The 24857-nt window shown below is 36.5% G+C and overlaps 1 protein-coding gene across 2 annotated transcripts in view; it reads right to left on the reverse strand.

Moving 5' to 3' along the window:
* Nucleotides 1-7955: 7955 nt before the first annotated feature.
* The window catches only part of CDH8 (cadherin 8), a 347671-nt gene continuing 330769 nt past the window's right edge, over nt 7956-24857 (reverse strand). Inside the window, exons 13-14 of one of the 2 annotated variants that reach the window (XM_073225673.1) lie at nt 23275-23400; nt 7956-9353 (exon numbers count right to left, since the gene is read on the reverse strand). In XM_073225673.1, the coding sequence (XP_073081774.1) occupies nt 9238-9353; nt 23275-23400 (242 nt within the window). In that variant the 3' untranslated portion in view covers nt 7956-9237. Of the gene's footprint in view, nt 9354-11969; nt 12471-23274; nt 23401-24857 lie in introns of those variants that run through there. The other variant, XM_073225674.1, reaches the window with a different exon arrangement.

The following is a 24857-nucleotide window of genomic DNA, read 5'->3' on the forward strand; positions in this document are numbered from 1 at the left end:
ATTAATCTGTTCACTTATTTCTATGCTAGCTTAACCTATCGTCTGATTTAAGATCCCAATGTGCTACATGGAAAAAATACCCTTCCCATCTAAACAGCAATGCTTTGATCAACTTCTGAATGCCACATCAAGACACAGACTCTGAAGCGCCTGTTCCCATCTCCAGATTATTAATTAAAATGAGGGCGGCATCAATAATGGAAGAATTACCTATTTAGAAAGTACATTAATGGAGCTTTCTACTCTTGGAGCTTCATTAAATGATTTTATTCAGCAAAAAGAAAAAAAAGAAATCTCTCTGCACAGTTTATAGGTATTTCCTATTTATTTAAATTAGATTGAACTGCACACAATATAGGGTTCAGAATAATTATTAATGAAGTTAACTTGGATAGTTGAAAGTATTTGTAATTTGAAGTTTCATTTATATGATTATTTAAGTATAATGTACTCATGTTGAATTATTGGCATTCTGTGATTTGGCTAACTAGTCAGAATTTAAGGGATGTTCTTCTACTCAGGATTTTTCTTATAAAAATGATAATCCAGGTTTTGTGAGTAACAAGTAGTTGATGTATTTAATGAAAGTTAAGGCTGGGATATATTTTTAAAATAAGAAGGTAAAAGGGCAGGAACCACCTTGCATTTACAGATGGAGAAGATCAATTCTTAGTGGCAAAATCCATTTTAGAGTCAGTAATTTTGTCTTTCTGGAAAATGCCCTTAGAGGAAACCTAATAAACTAAAAATGCTAGGGATACACACAGACATATTTTAGTGACTAGGATTCAAGTCCTAGAGTCAGAAAATCAACAAAAATGTCTCCAGACATGGCCAAATGTATCCTGGGAATAAAATCACCCCTAGTTGAGAATCAATGGTGCAATGGAAATACCATTTTCAACTGTGACTAAATCTAATTCCTACTGCTGTAGGATTAAGCTCCCTCCACTAATAAATAATCTCAACAATTTGAGGTATTAGTTTGTTCATCTATAATTCAGGAATACAGTTTTTAAAGTATGTACAGTGCACAATATATAGTGAGTAGTTTAAAATACTGGTTATTTTTCTTTTCAGTTTTTTAATGATTAAGGAAAAGCTCTGTTGATTTTTTAAGTCCTGCTTGCTATTTTGGAATGTATACATGTTTAACCTTGGTAAAGAAGAAACAAAAAAAGTGTTCTGGAAATAGGCTAGAATTTTAAGAGTAAGACTGAAGTTATAGTCAAATCCTACCTAAACTGCAAGGCTATCCAGCCTAAGGCATTACTGTCACCAGAGAGCAATTCCGAGGTAGCTTCAATTATCAATTTCCAGGAATGTCGTGAAAAGCATGTCTTTGCCAGCCAGTGATTTTATACTTGTTGGTCAAATAATATATAGACCACAATAGTACAAAAGATAATTGCCACTATTCAAGAGTAAAAGCTCTTACAAGGCAAACCAGAAGCATTCATTTTTCCAGGCTCCTTTGCTGGTAGTTTGTGAGGGACTGTAACTGTGCCTCGTCCCATGAGTAATCATGGAAAGGGTTATCTAAGCAACTTATCAACCAAAATGGAATATATCCACCCAGAGGACTAATGTATTTAGAAAAGATAGCTGTTTCATCATTTTGCTCCTATGACATAATCATGCATACTATGTGGAGCCATGCTGCTCTTCAAGGGAATTCTGTTCAGGTTTAAGGAACTTAGAGTGAATTTACTAGAAACGATATTAAACATTTTATCTATTATCCCCTGAAGGTGGACCAGAATGTTCTTCTTATTAGAGATATATTTGGTCTAACATGCATTAGCTTTGCCATAGATTGTATTCATTTAATACGCGTTTTTAAATTTTACTATTTTGACATTTCTTCAATGTCTACAAAGCTATGTTGTTTTTATAATGACATTTATGGAGATAAAACACACATAGCACTTCTATTAAAGTAAACTAAAACATGTACAATTCAGTGGTTTTTATTAAACTCACAAATTTGCACTTAACATCTGATTATAGGATATTTTCATGACCCCATGAAGAAAACTCGTACACATTAGCAGTCATTATTCATTTCCCTTTTCCCCAGCCCTTGGCAAAAACTAATCTTCTTTCTGTTTCTATAGATTTTTTTTTCCCGGGCATTTTGTGTAAAGGAAATTATACACCATGTGGTCTTATTTATCTGGCTTCTTTCTCTTAACAAAATAATGTTTTTAAAGTTCATCCATATTGTAGCATGTATCAGAATATCATTCCTTTTTATGGCTGAATAAAGTTCTATTGCATGGATATACCACATTTTATTGGTCCATTTATTAGCTGATAAATATTTAGGTTGTTTCTACTTTTTGGCTGTTATGTATAATGCTTCTACGAACATGTGAGTACAACTTTTTGTGTAGATATATGTTAAAATTTTCTTTTTATCCACCTAGGAGTAGAATTATTGAATTATATGCTAATTCATATGCTATATGGTCATATAATCATATGAGTTACATGGTCTTTTTTTTTTAACATGCTTAGGTTTCCAAAATGTATGTAATAACTGTAAAACTCCATCAGCATTATATGAGGATTTTACTTCTCCAGGTCTTCACTAACCTTTGTTATCTACCTCATTTTATATCTTAGTATCTCTTGAATTGTACAATTTTTTTGTTAAATGACCCAGATGCAAGTCCCTTACAAGGCATATTTTGCAAATATTTTATCCCAGTCTGTGAGTTGTTTTGTCACTTGATGATGTCTTTTGAAGTGCAAAAGCTTTCAATTTTGATGAAGTCCAGTTTATCCTTGATTTTCTTTTCTGCTTGTGCTTTAATGTCATATATAAGAAAACACTGCCTTACTCAAATACTTAAAGATGTGTGCTTATGTTTTCTTCTAAGAATTTTATAGTTTTAGCTCTTACATTTAAGTCTTTTATCCATTTTGAGTAAATTTTTATGTATTATTTTAGGTAGGAGTCCAACTTCATTCTTTTGTCTGTGTTTATCTGCTGTCCTAAAACCATTTGTTGAAAAGATAAATCTTACCCCTGTTTAATTTCTTAGGTCCTTATTAAAAAAAATAATGAATATTAGGGTTTATTTCTGGATTTTTAATTCTATTCCATCTCTCTTTTATTTATGCTTGCATGCCATATATTTTTCCATTCCTGAACTATCAATATATTTGTTTAGAATCTAAAGTATGTCTCTTATAGGCAGAATACATGGGTCATGCATTTTTCTCTCCGTTATGGAAATCTTTGCCTTTGTTTGGAGTATGTCACCCATTTATATTTTAGTGTTAATACTGATTGATAGTCAGCATTTATATCTGCCATTCCATTATTTGTTTGTTATATCTCATTTATAGATTGTTCTTCTTCCATTACTTTATTTTTATTATTTTGTAGTGTAACATCTTAATTATTTTATTGATTTGTTTTTTGCTTAAAAAAAATCTTAGCAGTTGTCCTGGGAATTAAAATCATATCTTAACTTAAAACTCTGTATTTTGGATTAATACCAGCTTAATTTCAGTTATATACCATAAAAAATTGCTTTAATATAATTCTGTTCCCTTCTCTTTCTTTTTATTTGATATTATCAAATGAATTAAGTATTTATACATTATAAGCCTTTCAAAACAATATTATAATTATTGCTTTATCAGTTGTCTTTTTAACCAGATAGAATAAGGAAGAATTTACAATTACACATTTATACTGTCTTTTATATTTATGTAGCTGCCATTCTGATGCTCTTTATGTTTCAGTTGTGACTTGATGTTACTGCCTATTGTTCTTTTATTTTAACCTGAAGGAATCCCTTTAGTATTTCTAATAGAGCAGGTCAGCTATTGATAGATTCTCTCAGTAGTTTTTGTTTGTTTGTTTATTAATATAGGATGCCTTAATTACTTCTTGGTTTGAAAGGATAGTTTTGCTAACTATGGAATTCTTCTTTGATAGTCTTTTCCTTTCAATGTGTTGAATATTGTCTCAGTGCCCTCTGGCATCTATAGATTCTGATGAGAAATTAGCCACTAATCTACCTAGGCATGCAATGAGTCATATTTTGTCTCTTGCAGCTTTAAAAATTCCCTTTATCTTTGGTTTTTGACAGATTGGCTATGATGTCTCTTTGTATAGATCTATTTGAGTCATCCTACCTGAAAGCTGCGGAGCTCTCGGATGTTTTTCATCAAATTCTTGGAAGCATTCAGATATTATTTCTTCAAATATTCTTTCTGTCCTTTCTCTTTCTCCTTACCTTCTTGAATTCCCATTTTTGTGTATGTTGGTGTGTTCGCTCTTGTTCCAAAGGTTTGATCCTCTGCTAATTCTCTTTAAAAGAACTTCTGTTATTTAGAGAAGTTTTACGTCACAGTAAAATCGAAAAGGAAGTACAGATATTCCCCTTATGATCCTCGCCTCCACACATGCATAGGCTCCTTGATGATCGACCTTACTTACCAGACAGGTGCCTTTATTATAATTGATGAACCTGCACTGACAGATTATAATCATGCAAAGCACATAGTCGACATTATCGTTCACTTTGGGTGTTGTAATCTATGGGTTTGGACAAATGTATAATGATGTGTGTCTATCATGATAATATCATATAGTGTATTTTCACTGACTTAAAAATCCTTTCTGTTGTGCCTGTTTATTCTCACCCGTACCCCACCACCATACCCAACAGTAGCATACACCCACACCCCTGGAAACCGTCCATCCTTCTTCTGCCTCCATAGTTTTACCTTTTCCAAAATGTCATTTAGTCAGACTCATACAGTATGTAGCCATTTAGATTGGCTGCTTTCACTTAGTAATATCCATTGAGGTCCCTTCAATGTCTTTTCATAGCTTGATAGCTGATATCTTTTTATCAATGAGTGATATTCCATTGCCTGGATGTATTATTGCTTATTTATCCATTCACATACTGAAGGGAATTTTGGTTCATGTTTTGGGAATTATGAATAAAGCCTCTATAGAAATTGATGGGAATGTTCTTGTGTGGACATGTCAACTTCTCTGGGTAAATACCAAGAAGCCTTATCGCTGGATTGTATAGTAAATCTAATCTGGTAAGAAACCACAAAATGTCTTCTGCAGGGACCGCACTACTTTGCATTCTCACCAGCGATGTATAAGTGCCTCTTGCTCCACATCCTCACCGGCCTTTCCTGTTGTCAGTGTTACAGATCGTGGCCATTCTGATAGGTGTGCAGTGGTGTCTCGTTGTTGTTTTCATTTGCATTCCCCCGATGACATAGGATGTGGATCATCTTTTAAGATGCTTATTTCCCTTTGTGTTTATGTTTGTCATTCATTTTTTCTATTTTTCCTATTGCATATTCTCTACTGATTGATCAGCAAGTACACCCCTCTTCTGCGAGTGCACATCTACTGTTGAGTCACTCTAGCGAACTTTTTATTTCAGTTTACTATTCAACTCCAGAGGTTCCATTTGTTTTTGTTTTTGTTTTTTTAATAATGTGTCCCTCTATTGATATTGACTGTTCGGTGAAATATTGTTCTCCTACTTTGCTTTAATTCTTAGGCATATTTTCCTTTAGAGTTGTTTGTTTTGTTCTTTTTTTAAAACATATTTACAATAACTTCTTTAAAGATTTTGTCTATTAAGTGCAATTTCAGCTTCCTCAGGGACCATTTATATTGGCTGATGTTTTTTTTCCTGAATAAGTGTTATGCTTTCCTGTTTCATTGTATGTTTCATTGTTTTTCACTGGATATTTTAAATAATATGATGTGCTAAGTATGGAAATCAGTTTCTTCACCCTACTGTCCAGAGTTTGTTATTCTTGTTGTAAATGAAATTCTGGTCTGCAGTAATATTGGAGATATAGGGCAGTATTGTACACACAAGACCAACATTCATTGTATGTGAACTATTTGTTAGGTTACTAGGTCATCAGGAAAATAAGTGTGACTAATTTTTCTAGAAGTTAATAGTCGACTGAGTGGACAGATGTAAAAATGATGTATTGTATTCCTTCTGTTATGGTATTTATGCACTGTACCTTGCTTACAGTATAGCAACATTGTATTTCAGTTACAGCTATGTCTACCTCTGAATGCAGGGAGCAGAGTTCCCAGGGTTCATGGAACCCCTCACGATGGCATTGTTCTTTGAGGAAGATTTGGAATTTACCAGGTATACAAGGAGCAAGGTGTAACTGGGCATTTAAAGCAGAAGAAAACTATATGTACAGAACCATAGAGGTACAAATAGAGGGGTCATGGCAAATGGAAGGAGATGAGTTTGGAGAAGCAATTTGGACCATTGACTTGACGTGCTTAATGCAAAACTGATTGTCATTGGGATCCTCATTTATCAAGGGTGAAGTTGAAGTTATAAATTTGAGCAATGTTCTGCAGTACTTCATGTAAAACAGATTGTTTTTGAAAAATCTGTTTTATTGTGACGACTTGAGCTCTGCATCACTAATGGGGAATTTTCACATAAATTTGAAAAAATAGCAGGTCACTTGACCTGCATATTCTCACTTTTCTTTTTCATTGATGCTAGATGGTATGAAAGAAGAAGGGTAGAGTGACGTGGCAGCTGAAAATATACCTGGCTAGTATAAGCAAGAAAAGAAAGAGTCAGGGGAAATAGGAACCTTCTAGTCACAGATTAAAGTGATATTTGTGCAATGATATTATGGAAATATTTTTAGAGAATTGAGTGGGAGATTCTGGCCCCTAAATTGCATGCTAAAGCTGTTACTTCGCATATACATACTTCTAGTAAACATCTAGGGAACAGAAACAGCTAAAAAACAAAAATAATTTGAAGGATGCTATATTGCATATGAAAATTGTTTTATTTATAATTGGCTTATTTTGTGCTGACAAGGTTATTTATTATAAGATAGGTTCCCAGGAAAAGAAGATCAATAACAAAGCAAATTAAAACAAATATTTTTTGAGCATTTACTGTAAATAGCTTCTGGATGTGCACGGAGTAGGGGAAGGAGCAGTCCCACAGGGACCACACTGTATAGGGTCTGAAGAATACACACTTGCATCCCTTGAGCCCATGCCTCCCAACGTGTGTGTGTGTGTGTGTGTGTGTGTGTGTGATCTCAGAGGATGGTTACTTTTCTCACAGATATTTTTCCCCAAATCTCCATTTCTAAATTCACTGTCTCAGACAAGAATACAGACAATTGCAAAGGACTGTAAGTTCTCTGCAGATTTGGGGGTGGATGGGTAGCAAGTTACACTGATAATACAGAGGAAGAGATACTTGTACTAGATTCCTGAAGATAAGATGAAATGGAAGGGTAGGTTGCCATTTCATAAGAAAATACATAACATGGAAAGAAGGACATAATACATGAACCTCCACATCATGTTAGGAGAGCTCTAAAATCAATTGAACAATAGTTTTCATTGCAACATATAAAACGTTTGTTTGTTTTAATGTGAAAATAAGTATAGGAATTAAATATAAGAACTCTTGTTAAGTAGTTTGCATTGGAGGGAAGAGGAGGCCCTGAGGCTTTTTTTGAGAGTAAGGCTAATAACAGAAGATAGAACAAACACAAGCAAAAGAGGAAATGTTTCAACTTCTTTTCCTGCTAAAGAAAAGTGGTTGGAAATCCAGGAAAACCAAAATAAACAATAAACAGAAACAAAAAGCTTTATCTTAATTCTTTTAACCTTAGTACTCTTAGAGGCCTTGTACTTCCTTTTTTATACATTTTATTATTTTTTTTAAAAAAAGAAGGGAGAAATGAAGGAGGGTTGAAAGGAAGAAAGATTGAAGGGAGGGAAGAAGGAGATAGGGAAGGAGGGGGAAAAATTAAGAAAAAAGAGGAAAGAGAGAGAGGGGGAGAGAAAAACATGGGAACAGGTGACTGAATTATTTTGGTATAAAGAGCATTCACAGAGAGAAAAAAATAAATTATAAAAACAGAAACCAAAAGCAACCCATCTTTATTCATTTATTTCTGCAGCACAGTTTCATACAGGATGACTCCAGAGTCAGATAGACTAGAATCCTATTCCTCAGTTTCTTCATTTATAAATTAGTTAATACCTGAATTTAAGCAAATTGCTGTACTTTGTCATGCACCCCCTCCAACCTCCCAGCTCCACACAAGTGCACACGCGCAGACAGACGCCAATTTGACTTTAAAAGTGTTATAAGGAAGTAGAGTTTTGTGGATAAATGGATTCAGAGAGGTTCATAAAAGACATGACAGGAGGATAAAATAAGATTTAAACACTTAATGAATACAAATCTCCATAATAGAATATTATTTTTTTATTTATTGTTTACTGTCCATCTCCTTCACAATACTGTAAGTACCTGGAAAGCAGATGTTACGGTTCTTTTGGTTAGTGATGTTACCCAGTTCTCTAGAAGGGTGCCTACCACAGAGTAAACTGACAATGAATATTCGTTAGCTGAGTGAAAGAATGGATAGATGAAAGGATAGAGTGAGCATAGATTCGATATCATATAGTCTTTTTGCTCTTTTTGCCTTATTTAAAATCTATGACCATTTGATGATCTTAAGATGTACATTACTTTGTTTCAATCATTTTAAAGCCTTTAACTTATATTTTACTACAAGAAGGGGAGGAGGCGCAGTCAAGGAAAGTGCTCTTCCAACTATACCTTGCGACTGTTTGATGGAAATTCCATGTGAATCTTAATTCTCGATTGCCCGTTGGTCCTCTCCTCTATTTAAGTACTGGACAGTCACCTTTTCTTGTTATGGATAGAAGATTATTTTTCTGCAGCTAGAAGGAGATTCAGCAAGACAGTGGCTTGTCTAATGAATTCAAAATAGTTCTCCCTGGAATGGACTCAAATTATTTTTCAGGTCATGTGTCTAACAGATATGTTACCATATGAGTGCCGCCCAAGTGAAGTCTTTTCACAGATCACTGCTTAATGATTCATGGGGAGAGAGCCGATTAGAATATCCCATAAGCAAAGGTATTAAAGGTGGAGGGCAGAGGTCTTGAATCTCTATGCTGAGGCACACATTTTCAAGAGCCCACTAGAAGAGAGATTAAATTAGGCTCCCTTTGCAGGAAATTAGGGTTCTTTAAGACTCTCAATATGGCAGAATATTAGGACTGGGGTCTAATCTTAAACCCAATTTAGAGAACATTAGCCTGCATCCCTTGAGCCCGTGTCTCCCAATGCGAAGCGAAGAATTTTCCACTAATGAAGACAAAGGCTTCAAGCGGAGGTCATTTCAAATCTGCAGGCAGAAGACAAAGGGTTCCTTTTCTGGCTCCATCAGGCAGCTTTTGTTTGTAATATTGTCCCCAGGCTTGCTTGACAGCCATCTGCATGGGACACTTGCAGACCCTGCAATTGGAAATACAAGAGAGAATGGAAATCTCATTATCGAATGCTCTGTGCTTTTTCAAGACTTGGAAAATGTCAAGGTGTTTTATTTTCTTCATAATGCTGATGTTTTCTTAATTGAGGCAGTGGATAAGAGAAAGACAAATTCATACGAAGAATTGTTATTGACCACACTGATTGTTCAGCTATTTTGCTTTCTGTTTTCATGGTCTGAAAGAATGGGGGAACCTTTGTGATTAATTGGATGGGGGAAGGAGAATGTAGCTTAATAAGATCCAAGGCAAATATTTGCCAGATGCAAAAATGGGAATAATAGCTTGTGCTCTAACTACCATAATGGCTGTCACAAGGACAGGATGTTTTAATAAATGAAACTGAAATAAGTAAGATTCTGAGTACTTCAAAATATATAAAAAGCCTCCATTGCATCCCATCCTGGGGAGAAACTTGCAGGCTAGAGGAGTGACTTTGAAGAGTGGACGCGGGGATAGGGGTAGGGAGGGAGAAAATAAGGGAGTGAGTCTCTTGGAAACCTGTGAAGGCATTTTGCAAGCCCTAAATTAGTAATAATTCCTATTACACCCTAATTTTCCTTTAACTAGCTCTGAGCACCTAGAAGAATTTTAGTATCTCACTCCTCGGCACTTCATGGTGATGCTTGTAAATTCATTTTGCCTTATTATGGATAATATGCATGCCAGGAGGGGATTTATTTTCTAACTGTGGTTGGCCTCCCATTCAAAATTTCAGTGCCTTTCTGATTTTATGGGCTATGAAATAAAGTTTCCATAGCCACCTCCTGCCTCTCTCAGCCTCAGTGACACTCCTGATCCGTATTCTCTTGTGGATATGAAAGTATATAGTTTATGCTGTGAGTTTACCTCCTTCTCTTAGATCTTTAAAGGAACAACAACAAAAAAAGCAAACTATTTCTTAAGCCTTTATTGTAGAAACCCTGCCTCGCTATACAAACCACCACTTATTGGATATTTAAAATGTAAACCAGACAGCACTGAAAATTAACAGAATTATCTCTTTAAGCTGGTACAGCTCAGGGTAATAGTTATCATGATTCCTAACATATAAATGAGGAAGAAACCAAGGGTGGGATAGTTGAACAAGAGCTAGAAATGACATTTTTACTGGATTCTAATTTAGTTTTGTCTGTCTTTACCTCCTCAATCGCCATGCCAAACTGTCTCTTCTTACAATGAACTTCATTTCTTTCTTATAATTCATGGTTACTGGCACTTGAAATCTCATAATTTCCTACAAGAATTACCAAAGTAAATTTGTGCATAAATTCATCTTAGGTACAAGAGTAATTGGCACCAAAAATTTTACTTGTAGCTGAAAACCCATATAACCAACCATTAATTCTCATTATAAATAATGTAAAAATGCACTGTTACTATTAAAGTATGTAATTACATACTGTAGAGAACTGTAAACTCTATCATTATACTAATGAAATGTGAAACACTCCTGAATGAATCAGAAACTTGGTAGCAGCTGAAACATAAGATTTCAGTATGTCACCAACTATTGGAGACTGGAGGGACAATGAGCTCCCAATTGATTTCTTCCTTATATAAACTGACATCAGATTTTGGGGGGTTTGTTTTTGTTTTAATGATTTTAAACCCCAAGTAGCTAATATAGCATCTGCCTCCTGCTGGAGTATATTAGGTGCTTCTGTTTAGGAACAGTATCAGTGGGCTTTGTCTCTCTCAGCTCCTTTCCTACTCACTTTCCTTCACATTTCTCCTTCATTCAGAACTTAATACAGCAGCTTGCATCCTTCCTGGGGTTTCTGCACAGGCGCCCCCTCTTCTGAGAAGCCTCCTCTAACTCCTCTAAACTCTCATTCCTCTCACTGCATTTAACCTGCCTTTTCCTCCTCCCTGTCACATCTTCCTTTAAGACATTTCACTTATTTTTTTGTGTTTCTTTATTCACTGTGTAGGGGAGTCTAAGTTTGGGGAGAGGAAATCCCAGGGCAAAATATCTCTAAAACCAAAATCAGTCAAAGGGAGAAATAAAGTTTCTTCCTTCTCTCTTTCCTGCACAGTGAAGTAAATCAGACCTCAACCTAACCTCTCAGGTTCAGATAAGCCCTCAGTTGCCCAGGTAATTACCCATTGATATGGAGAACAATGGCTCTCCACCCCTGAGGAACACCTATTGATATGCAGATGCACTAAAGCCATACACCCCTGCCCCCCCCCCCCACCCCCACCCAAGGATGCACTAAAGCCAGGCAAGATATTCTGGAAATACTAGTTTTCCCCACAGGGAGGAAAAGTAATTTTCCCATAAAGGGGTTCAGAACAAGTCTCCCCCAAATGTGCCACTTTGGCATGTGGACTATTTTGAGCTGAAGTCAATTAAGAGCCTTCAGACTCAAGAGACATATTTGCCCCTCCCTAACTACCTGGAAGAATTTACACTGTGGTCTTTCCCAGAATTAGAGTTCTTTCCAGAGATAAATTTTATCTGAAGTGGCCCTTTTGAACATGCAAAATTAAATTTGATTTTCTACTGTGAATCTGTTTCATGCAATTTAATTCTTAGACTGGCCATAAGAGTCTTCAAAGGGTAGAGGAAAATTTTTCCTTCTGAGTACTCTCTACGTTTCTAGGTTCTTGGCTGAGACCCCTTCTGTAATAAAAATACATTAACAGGAGAAAAACATAAGTTTAATAACATATATGCTTCCCATATACACAGCAGAGAAGGAAAATGAGTAACTCTTCCCCCAAGTGGTCCAAGCCTCACCTTAAATACCACCTGCCCTGAAGTCAGAGATATTGAAGTTAGGGGAGGGGGAAGCCAGTTAAGGGAGGTTTTTAGGCAAAATACAGTAACTAGTAACTAAAGGATGGTTGTTAGGCAGATTTAAGTTCCTGTCTTGTCCACTGATAGGAACTTCTAGAGATTTAGTCATTTTCTAGGTACAGAGGAGACACTTTTCCAGATGGAGATCTACATCCCAAAGTGTAATCCTTTGGATTTTAGAACTTTTCCTGTATCTGCTATTTCTTAAAAACAATCTTCATTCCCAAGAGGCATGTTTTGGGGTGGCAAATTCTGCTCCTCTTCATCTGTCTCCTGAAACTGAATAAAAGCTCTATGAGATCAGTAGCCATGCTTATCCTACTCACCTGTGTGCACCCAGCATCTAGCTTAGTGGCTATAAATGTAGTAAGATCCTTTAACAAATACTTTCTAAAAATATTATTAGAATGAACAAATACAAAGGCCATTAGTTGTTTCCTCTTATTACAAATGAGAAGATAGTGCCATTTGTATTGATGCTGGGGTTCTTCTTTGTAGAGTTGAAGAATGAACTTAGCAAACACCCAAGGTAGGAGAGCCAGGGCAGAGGCTTTTATTTAGAGATACAGTGAGAGGAAAGAGCTCCTGGCTCACACCAGGAGGGGACAAGAGAGCCCGGGGTGGTACGTTGTCTAGGGGATTTATAGGCAGTTGAGGATTTTGGGGAACTGAGGGCTTAGGGTGTGGACTTGCACCACCTGCCCTGCCCTCAAGGTGGGCTGGGTTGTTGTGTTTGCCAGGGCTCTTTACAGTGAGGACACAGGTTATGCTGATATACCCTTGCGGAACACTCAAACAGTCCAGGCCAAGTTTCTCCTGGCCTTTTGACATTTAACTGATCTCACTGAAGGTGTCTATATTCCTAGTTTGGTATCTTTACCCTAGAGAATTAGTGTGACCTTGACTTTACATAATACTGAACACAGAGTTTCGATAGGGACTTTTATGTGGTTACATTGCTTTGACTGTAAATATCCTGCCTTGTTTTTTCCAGAGGCCCTCACCCTACTCTGATTACACCCACAGTCCCTGTCTCAGTATTAAAGAACAATTCCTCCACATCTCTAAATTACAGCTCTTCCCCTTCCAACATGTCAAGGAATTTGATCTGACCATTGGATTTCCACTCCTAATCTTCAGTTATCAACCTTTCTTTATTCACTGGCTTATCCCTGATAACAAGATAGGATCCAGTGTCTTCAATATTTCAAAAAAATACATATGTAAATTTAAAAAATACTCCTCTGATTCCACAGGTTCCTAAAATCAGTTCTGTGAAGAAATTTGCCCCTAAAGATAAGCTAAAGTTGTTTTTATCTATGGTGATACTGTGATTCATAATAAGAAATTTAAATTTGGTCTTTGTGCCTGATACTCTGCTCTCAAAACTCTAATAATTTCCTAATTGGTATAAGGTACCTTTTGTTATTCATAAGCCCCTTTTAGCCACGCCTAATTTTTTTGTGATTGAGGTGATTTTTGAAAAGCCTTATGAATGGGGACTAGTTGCCAAGGGAACTAATCTAGTGATTAAAGTGTTGGAATTTTCAGTCTTACCTGCTCCCAGTCCCGAGCCTCCGGGGAGGAGAGAGGCTGGAGGTTGAACCAGTCAACCAATGGCCAGAGCTAACTAGTCATGTCTAAGTAATGAAGCCTCCATAAAAACCTCTAAAGTACCAGGGGTAGTGGGTTTTGGAGAGCTTTCAATTTGCAGGGCATATGGAAGTGTGGGGAAAGTGGGGACCCTGGAGGGGGCATGGAGCTGCACCCTTTCCCCAGCCCTTGCCCTATGCATCTCTTCCCTCTGGCTGTTCATGTGTATCCTTTGAAATGTAGTTTCTACTAAATCAGCAAGAATAAGTAAACTGTTTTCCTGAGTTCTGTGTGCTTTTAAAGCAAATGACCAAATCAAGGAATTTGGGTGGAGGGGATTCCCAGTTTGGGGCAAATTCACTATGGATTTGATAAGACTGAGAACGACAACAGAACATTGAGGATAAAAAGGGGCTCATACTAAGCTTTATTCTCTCGGCCGTCACCCAGCCATCTATAAGCAGCAAGCCCATCTCCATCTCTGCACCCGGCTTCAGCCTCTGCTCAGGCTCTGCCTCCGCTCCAGGCTCCTCAGTCTCTGCTCTCTCCCCTAGGCTCTGCTTCCCTCTTCCCTTTGCCCCTAGCACTGGGCGGAATTCTTCTTGTATCAATACTGGCAGTAGTTGGCAGTAATGGTTTATTGCCAACCTTTATACATGTTTGCACCTGCGCAGTAGGCTAAGTATTACATCGCTGCATGCACACAATGGATGAGATTAGGATCAGGTGAGAATTCTGGCCATGGAATTTCTATTTTCCCTACAAAGTGGTTATAGTAACTTCTAATTTATGGCCAGTTGGTGAAAAGCACAGATGACACCCTAGACTTGCAATTGCCATCTGAAGTGGGGACAGTCTTGTGGTATTGAACCCTTAATCTGTGGGATCTGATGCTATCTCCAAATAGGTGGTGTCAGAACTGAATCGAACAATAGGATACCCAGTTGGGGTCCACCTAAAAGCTGAAGATTTGCTTAGTGTAGGAAAAACCCACCCATTTTGAGTGCAGAAATATTCAGTGAGTAGAGAGAAAACAGGAGTTTTATTTTATTGTTTCTATTTCTTAAACTCCCATTCTGTCTTTCATACCCTTCATTTGGTTCAATCCACCTAATTCAATCCATTCTTCTGCCCTGACTGTGTGCTTATAAGGGTCATCAAGGAGAAATTCAATAGATATTTTTAGTCTGCATCTCACTAGACCATGCAGCTCGTCTGGTCAAGCCGACACTCTGGACAGCTCTCTCCTCTTGTCCTTCAGGTCAGCACCTTCCCTTGGCACTTCCTCTGGCTTTGCGTTCATCCCCAGTCTTTGTTGTTTTCTCTTCTACTCTAACTGTACTCTGTCCAGACCTGGGCCTTCTCTTCTCTGGTTAATCACTATGTGATCTCACTAATAAGCAGTCTTTATATATGCTGATGGTGTCTAGAATTCCATCTCCAAGAGAAAACTTTCTTCTGTGCTCCAGACTTGTCTTTCCATCCATCCCTCCCATGTCAGCCCTTATAATTCATTTAGATGGGACTTCTTAATTAACAATGGAAATAGTCACTGCAGTGTCCTCCAAGATCCTGTCCTTCAAGGTTTGCCTGCCTCCTACCTCTTCAATTTCATCTCATGTTAATTCTGCTTTTCCCCCTCCAGGCTAGCCATACGTTTCTTTCCTGTTTTTAAGTTACTCAAGCTCTTTCCCAACCTGGGGACATTACACAAGGCAGTGATTCTGCCTTCCTCTCTATTTCTCTGTTGACCTGGTTAATTTCTTGATCTTTAAATTGTAGTTTAAACACCATTTCACTTATTTTGAGGTCTTCCCCAATAACCCAATGGAACTGGGCTCCCTTATTCTTTTCTTTCATAGATTCTTAAAATCTTTCTGCATAGTACCTTGAAATTCTATTTCTTAGAGTATCTCCATATGATTTAGAAAAATATTTCTCCTCCAGGAGTTGAATCACAAAAAGGCATCCGCTCTATGTGAACACATAATAGTCCTTCCTCCAAGCTGGTATAAATCCACATGGTGACACATGACTTACATGTGTGGTGAGGTTAGATTTCTGCCTTCACTTGTATCCCTTTTCCTTGCACTTTGTGCAGGACACACTTGGGCAACCTTACACTGTCAACTGGAGAACATTTGCCATGATATATAAAGATGTGGTATGTATACATATTTATTTTCTTTTAGCATGTGTGTCTTAACTCTGTAGCTTTCCCTTGAACATACACACACATACTCTGTTAGATCCAGGAAGACAAGTACCATACTATTTTCATTAGCTACTGTGTACTTAGAACTGAGGTATAGCCTTTAGCAAATGAGGGCATTCAATCAACATTGGCTGAATAAGCAACTATATAACAGGTAGATGGGTTTTTTTTCCCCTTTTTTTTTCTTGCATGGTAGACAAATCCACAAAAACTTTCAGTAGCAGTTGGGTCCTGACAAGATTATTCCACATACACATCTGCTAAATCCCCTTCTTCAAATAAGAGTTTAATAGTCTCCATCTCTTAGTATCTTGAGTATTTTTTCTCACTAGGTATCTTCTTCCAATAGTTGAAGAGAGCATAGGCTCACAGTTTCCAGAAAGCGCAATGTTACAGTCAGTTATTGCTTATGTCATAAGTGTAAGAAACATTGAACAATTCTCAAATTATTGGATTGAATTTGGATTGAATCAGATTGAATTTTATAGTTACAAAGAGGAATTTCTTCAAATGCAAGCACAGGAGGAAATAAGGGTATGTCAGAATGTATGAGTCCTAAACAAACCAATCTTATGGGTGTAATGAAAGATCCAGCAAAATGTGACGAAGTGTCCCTAAGTGTTCACAGCTAATGAGTGAAAGCCTGATTTTGCTGGAGGTGAGAGAAAGAGCAGGCTAAATATTTCATGAAAATCAGGACATGTTTCATTTTTATTTGAAAGTAGAATTTTGCAAAACTGCCACAGTGGAGGTGATTTGAGAATCTTACAAATGAGTGAGGTCATATTTTGGGGCCCTTCCTAGAAATGGCACCTGCTACAAATTCATCACCCAGGGGTTATGAATGCCAGACTTTCTCATTAAGTGAAAATGTGATTCCAGTCTAGTCACTTCATACTTAGGAGTCTCAGTTTCTTAATCTATAGAATAGTGATAAAAATAGCAATTATCTTACTAACATCTCCTACAAACATATGCAAACAATATCCCATCTATCCCATCATGCCTCATCAAGGAACAGTTCCACAGTTTTCTACTCCCCTTGTTTCTCTTTACTTCCATTTATGGCACTATTCTGTCCTCTGATAGGTGGTAAGAGCCCACAAAAATCCAAAGAAGAGAACCACTTTTCTTTGCAAGAGCTCCTCTCTTTTATACGACAGATAATATTTCAACTCTCCACGTTTCAATAACTGTAGTCTCATTTTCCAGTCATGACTAAGACTGTGTTAGTGAGGGCATTTCTAGGTTAGCTTTGGGGTTCTCAACATCCTTGGTAGTCACCTGAACTCAGAGTATGGAGGAGAATAGGGTGCAAGGATCAAAGCATGACATCAGGGAAGACTGGGCCATGAGTGAGTCAGTCAACAAACCCAGTCATAAAAAAAGTAATCAGAAAAAATAGGCATGGAACAGTTTTAGAGTGGGATCATGGAAAGTTATGATTGCTCTTTATTAAGTTCTGTGTAGGCTAGAAAAAAAGCCCTTCCTCTTTGAGTATGTCCTTGGAGTGAATATCCGTGGTTACAAGTGAGTGGGTGGTTCAAGGAGACAATTTCTCCTTTAATTGATTAGAGGGAGATTGCATGGTTTGAGTGTAGTCATAAGTTGGTGGATGCAGTGTGAAGAATTGGCTTCATGATCATATTTATACATCCCTATCTAGATATGAGTATTTAATTCATCTTAGGAAACAAGCTCGAAAACATCTTCATCCCTGTCCCATCAGTGCATTTGTGAGAGTGTGTGTGATTCCTCATTGAGAATCTTGGTGCTGGACATGTGCCATCCTATACTATCAGCATTGGATAAAGAGAAGAGACTGATTGTTTGGCAGTGTGATCACAAAACTATCATGAATTACAAAGCTAGTAAAATTGGTTTCTACCTTCTGCAATCCCAAATATTTTCCTGAAGACATACAGAGGTAATATGAGCCTCACTTATGTGAATGATAGACTCTCCAAGACTAGCCCTCCATCAATTCAACAGAGACCTTTCAGAAACTCAAGTAGGACAGTGTCATGAAAATGCCTCTTCCCACTGCAACCTTTGATAGGATTCAATTTTAATTATTGCAGATGTTCAAGTCAGCCATACAGCGGCCTTGACAACTTAGTACAAAATACCTGCTTTCCTATAAATGGTCTTTCTGATATTACAGACAAAATGTTAGAGAACAAAAACTCTGTGTTACTTTTGCCAGGAAATAAGTATTCCGTTATTGTCTTTATCCTATTTAGAAAACTTCCCAATGATGTTTTTACCTTTCTTTTTTGTCATGGAATTCTATGCTCTATTTAAATGTGCAGCTCTTTGAGTGCTTTTATACAAGCTTATAAAACATTGGAAGGGATTTTTGGACAATGTTGGACAAAAATCTGTTCACAAAGATTTTTTGGCCAAAAAAATTTCCTTTAAGTGTACTGTACTTGGAACCTCAATACAGAAAGCAACAAGTTTGAGAAGGTTGAAGTGAAGTGATGGTGTGGTGATGGTGGAAAATCTGTGACACTGTTCACTGATCTTTCTCTTCCTGCCCTGACATTAGCAGCAACTGACAGGGTTGTATGAAAGCAAATGATGTGCTATATATAGTTCCCTACATTTTACAGAGCAAAACACTGAACCCAAGAGAGACAGTAGCATGTGTGAGGGCATACAATCTAAGTCATAGAAATCTTTGTTTTCCTCAAAGTAGTCAATCATTGTCATGTTCAATAAGCATGACAAATGAATGCCTCCCCTGAATGCAGTTAGCATTCTGTTAGACTCCCCCAAATACCCATTATTCTCTAAAAACAGTGTAGAGGTTGAACTCGTTTAAATCTCTTCCATTTCCAACATTTGAACCTTCTAGGGTTATTTTCTTTATGCCTATAATAGTTTACTCTGTAACCTTTTCTTTCTTTCTCTTCTTTTTTTGGTACCCTTCTAATTTTTACCAGAACTTCTGCCTAACTTCTGGTTGTTCCTATCTGGTCTTGTGACCACATACCCACTACTGGGCATGAAACCTGAAGGATAAATCTAATCTGTATAGTTGAGTATCAGTGGGGAGTGCATTCCTGGATATTTTCAGCAAAGGCAGTCAAGAGGAAGAATTGTGTCTTGACCAATGGAAAGGGAAAAGACTTTAAATGTGTAAGCTGAATGGATTTTGTTGGTATGGAGGTCATTGTTTAATATAATAAAGCCTCTCCTCTCTACTATGGCCTCCACAAGTCTGGAAGTCTTGTTTGGCTGGAGGCTGTGTTCTACCAGGATTGTGTGCATAATAAGCTCTGCAAATACATACTGCAGAAAAATGGGTTAAATGTGATGTTTCACTTGATAATAGAAGTTTCTAAAGATTAAAGAGGAAGGTTAATGCTGGAGAGATTATTCAGTCCACTATTGAATAACCTGTATGAAATGTAATTGCTTCACAAACCCCCTTTCCTAAATAGGGAAGGAATTCTAACAAACAAATTCAGCTTCTTGCACATTGCTTTTTCTATGCATTCTGATCTTCCTTAACTTTTCTCAATGTCAATTGACTTGACAGCTTCCCCACATTTTATCACTTCCTTAGATACTGTCATATACAGTAAGTCATATCACTTAATTATCTCCATGTGTTAAGTTTCCTTCTTCGATTAGCTTTGTGTGACACACAGTCTATGAATTATTCCATTGTTTTTATTCCTAATTACACTCATCACAGAACTATGTTCAGTGTAGATGTCCAATAAATACAGTATAGTATCCTTAATATATCTTCATCAAGAGGAAAGGCATTAAATTCGATTTGACCATATCCGTTCACTCCTTAAAACTCCTCAGTTTGTCTATTGATTCCAATAGTAATGCTCAAACTTTATTTCACAAAATACATATATTTAGAATGATGAAGTTGATATTAACAGTAAAAAACAATCATAATTGGGGACATATGAGGGATCCTGGGAAAAATAAATGAAAAACTTCTCATTGCAATAAGATTTCTAAGAGTCTTTAGTTTGTGAATGTGGATTGTTAACTTTTAGAGGGTGATTAATATCTGGGCATTTCACCAAATGTGAATATATTTGAGAATTTAAGTTTTACTCAGAATACTCATCAAAATTATATGTATTCCTGTTGTTCTGCACAACAAACTACATAGACTGGAGTTTCCTGGAGACTCGTTAGCGCATAGAACTTCCATCACCAGGATGCTATTCAACCTCTTAATGCTTCTTTTCAACAAATGCTAAGTGCAAGACATATATTTTTGTCCCTAAACACATTTTATATTATTTGTTTTATTTGGATTTTTTTTTTATGTATTCACTTATTGAACTTTAGACGAAAATAGTTGAGTCATTCTTTCTTCTCAGGTAATACAATAATAAATATCCTTGGATATGTGTCCTTTGTAAAATGTCCATTGTGCGCATATGTAGATATGTTTTTAATTAAGGTAGATGTTATTCAGCCATGAAGTTCATTCTGTATTTTGTTTATTCACTTGATAATGTTTTCAAAATAGGTCTAATTGGCCTATGTGCATTTATTTTATCATTACCCGATGTTTTATAGTAGCCCTTGGCATTTATTAAGTAACTGTAATTAATATCCATTCTTCTTATATAGATGGATACTTATGTATATATTGCACTGTATAGATGAATACAGTGTTTGGAGCATCTCACTTTAAAAAACAGCCAAATGAATAACATTAGGTATATTCACTTATGAACCTGTGCAATCATTTCTTTGGGATTCTCACCCTAATATGGCAATGCTGGATCTTACGATAGAGGAAGTGTATGAAGCCTCTCATTTTTACTATCTGTACCAATGCTTGGCTGTATCTGCATTTTCTGACCTGTCTCATGGGTTTATAGTCATAGTTTACCATTTCTATGTTTGCTTTTTCTTTTTCGTTTTTGTCATAGTGAGATTGATGACTGGCTGGTGTATGCTTCTGTGCCTACAGCAGGAGTTCCATGCATTATTTTTATTGCTTTTATGTTGTTCGCTTGTTTTATTTTTACAGGTTAGTAGTAAGTCTTTCTTATCTGGGAGCATGAGGAATACTCTTTTCCTCCTCAACTTCTCACTAACTAGTCTTATGCAAATTTCATGTTGAAATACAGAGCTCAATCAATATAGAATTAAATTTAAAAGAAAAAACATGTCGATTTAGCCACAAAATTCTGCCGTGATTTTATTGGAAAAGGAAATCATAGAATAATTTTTACAATACTGGACATCTTGAACACTTTCAGTCCTTTCTTCAATGCTCTATCACTCAGGGTCAGCCGTACTGCTGAACTCTGCCTGATATTAGTAACTATATATTCTGTCAACTTTCCTGCTTCTGGCAATATTATCTGCCAGTGATGACACTTTTCTCCCTCTTTCTTTCTTACATCTCTAAATCTTTCTTTTTCTGTTGATTTTTTTCTTGCTTTTCTTTGTCAAATAGTGCTATTCAGGCATTCCCATAGTTTACTGAACCGAAGCGGTGAGGACAGCCTTTCTTATCTCCTGTTAAGAGAATAAAGCTTACAATTCACTATTAATTAATTTGTTTGCTGTAGCATTTGGGTAGATTATCCTTCATCAATTTAAGGAAGTTCCCATCTATGCTTATTAGTTTCTAGGTTTGTTTATTTATTTATTAATAATTAAGTAGGTCATGAAGTCTCTTGGATATTTTATAATGCATCTATTGAAATGTTTGGTGATATTTTTATCTTTGATAGCCGATTAAGTATAAAATAAATTATCTTTATAGTTTTAAGATGAACCATTTTAAAGTATTACTTATTAATATAGTATTAGATTCCATTGATATTTATATATTGAAAATAAATGGGTCTGTAATTTTCAGTTTTCGGCTTGTCTGTGCTAAATTTTAAGATACTCCTTGTCCTCTCTAGGCCCTTTGGGTCTGTTTTAACCTCTTGCTTTCCATTTGTGATATTATCTTTGCCTATGTGTCCTACCTCTCATCTTGTTGGTTAACTGAAAAATTAACTTTTTCTGTGTAGCATAGCTCAATAAATATTTTTGTACCTTTCCCTGAACTCATGAAGCATTAATTATTTTGACTCAGAGTTCTTTTAGGAATTTGCAAGTGCTAAAACATATATACCCAAACACAATGCTATGATGTTTTTAAACATGTTGTGTTATGCTGCTAACAGAAGACTAGAAGCACTCAAGGAAAGGGATTGAATCTTACCATCTTTGACTAGCCCCCACTACATCTACTATAGGGCTTATAGCATAATTGCATAACAAGTAAGGTGCATCCTTCTAAATTCAATTTTTATATAAGAATTTCTTGTGCTTATTTTGATAAGATGTTCCCCTCCAGATTCTACAGATTCTATGCTCCCAGCATTTATTAAATGCCACGCTCTTCAACTTTCAGAGAACCAGATGAACTTTACCAGTAAGTGGTAATAAACAAAAGTGATGTGTGTTTTTTCTGATATTTTTTATCACAGCTAACCCACAAACACCAAAATTGCCCTTCCTTTGAGAACTAGCATTCAGTCCAAAGAGAAAGGACATACCTCGGAAATGCTTCTTGGACAATGTATTATGTTTACATGTTTCATATGGCAAGCGGTATTAGCGGTAAAATCCATTGAGAGATTTCCAACCCCAGCAGCACAATTCATTTTCAAGTGCCCGGACCCTAACCTGACCTTGTGATACTCCCAGTTTGCTGGTATGCTCTCCCCGAGGCTCTCGGTGACAAAGTCCCTAGCAGGATACCACGCCTTAGCAGGTATCATTTCTTTGTACTTCCCACCTTTCCCATAGCATAGACAAATGCAATGTTTTATCATTTATCTGCCTCTATAATTTAGCCAGTTAGGCTCTATGTTTTAGAAAGGCAACACAAGTGTTTTATAATCATAGGATCTAGCACAAGCTTTGTAGAAAAGAAATTTAGAAAGGTCCTGTGCTTTGTTTATTTGAAATATGGTTATTTATAGATGCATCTCTAAGTTTAGATAATCTACTCACTTGTGCAAGGATTAGACTAGACCAATACAGAATAGTTCTCAAACTCTAGAGGGTGAATTAAAGACCTAGAAGAACAGTAGGTGAAGTTGTATTTAGGGATGTATATATTAGGAAGAGAGAATGATCCTAATGACTCCTAAACTGTTGTGTTCAGTTAGCACAGAGTCCTTAAAATGTGGCTCATGTATACACATGAGGCATCATAGGATGGCTATGGATATCTCTGCATGTAAGAGAAGATCTAAAGAAATTAAAATTTACCTCCAGGGACCTCTTGTTTTCTTCTGTTGTCCAGGTCTCTGGGTTCATTCAAGGCTTTGTTTTCTATAGTTTTTGTCCTCGGACAGCATCTTGTATTATTCCTTCTAACAACTCCACTTCTGTCATCTGTGGATTATAACAGAGATATCTGTTATCTATTAAGAAAGATACCTGAGAGAGGTAATACTTACACTCAAGATGTGTGTCAGATGATGGCAGGTAACTCAAGTGGTGGGAAGAATGCCCCAGACACTAATTCTTCCAGCAAATGCCTGCTGGCCTTGTGGCCAGGCAACACTTCTGTAAACAAAGGAGTAGGGAGCACGTGCACAAAAACACAACTTCACAGTTCTAACAATGAGCTTGAGAACCAGAGATCAGTTCCAGTCTCTCTCACTAGATTTAGCCCTGAAAAATCCCTTAGGATATCTCTAAGTCTCATTTCTCTCCTCTGCAAAACATGACACAATATAGGCAAACCTGAAATGTCCCTTAAGTGTCCACTTTCTGGATCTTTCTCAGTGCCCAACGAGGTGATATTAACTTATAAATGTGATATTTTTATAGTTCTCCCCTCTTGGGTGTCTGAAAAACTATTTCTGTTTGCACCTATTGTTTGGTCACTATCTTTTTTGAAAACTTTTCCATGAAGACTTCTTCCTGTTTAGAGTCACTCACTTCCACCTCAGGTCTTCCTGGATGTGACTTAGTTTCTATTTCTTATCATTACAAGCCTCATGTCAGAATTATAGAAAATGTTGTTTGGTCAAAAGTTATGGGCTTTAATGTCACACCAACCTCACTTTAAACCTAGAGTCAAATGCTATTTATAAGAGCATAGACAAAGAATGCTTCAACAATTCATTTACATGAGATTCATTAGCTCCATTTTATAAATACAGGAAGTGAGATTAGAGATGCCATCTCATTTAATCTTTTCAGAACTATATTGTCTAGTTCTTGACCTGGCTGATGCTAAATATAGGTAGGAGACACAATTATTTCCTTTTAGAGAGTTCATTAGGTCAGGGGATTTTAAATTATGTGATCCCCATTATACTAGGATTATGTAAAAAATGCTAGGACTAGAATATCTTTAATATGAAGAGTCTGTCATGTAAACAAATGAACAAATGAAAACAAAAACCCAGCATACCGTGTGATAAATTTGTGTGGACTAAGAAGAAAATAATTTTTAAAAGTCAACTTCAATAATAGAATTTCTGTCTTCTACACTCATCATAAAGAGCAATAACTACCACAACAACAATATATACAACCCTAGCTGAGTAACTTTTCAAGGAAACTTTGTATAGCAAATAAAACAGTATTAGAATTGAGAAAAACAAAAGTATGTTGAAAACTATTCCCTGAAAAATACATTATACAATTATTTTCTCCACAAAAACACACTAATCCGAACACAGCTAATCCAGCTTCACAGTGTGATATATTTCATTCTAATCTCAGGTATGATGGGCCATTATTTTGTTCTCAAAAAAACCTGCATTTAAATTCCTTTACCCTCAATCCAATTTCTTTCAAATTCAAGGTTAGATTCAGAATAACAAAAAGCCCCCATT

The sequence above is a fragment of the Manis javanica genome, chromosome 17 (assembly GCF_040802235.1).
Source record: "Manis javanica isolate MJ-LG chromosome 17, MJ_LKY, whole genome shotgun sequence".
Lineage (NCBI taxonomy): Eukaryota > Metazoa > Chordata > Mammalia > Pholidota > Manidae > Manis > Manis javanica.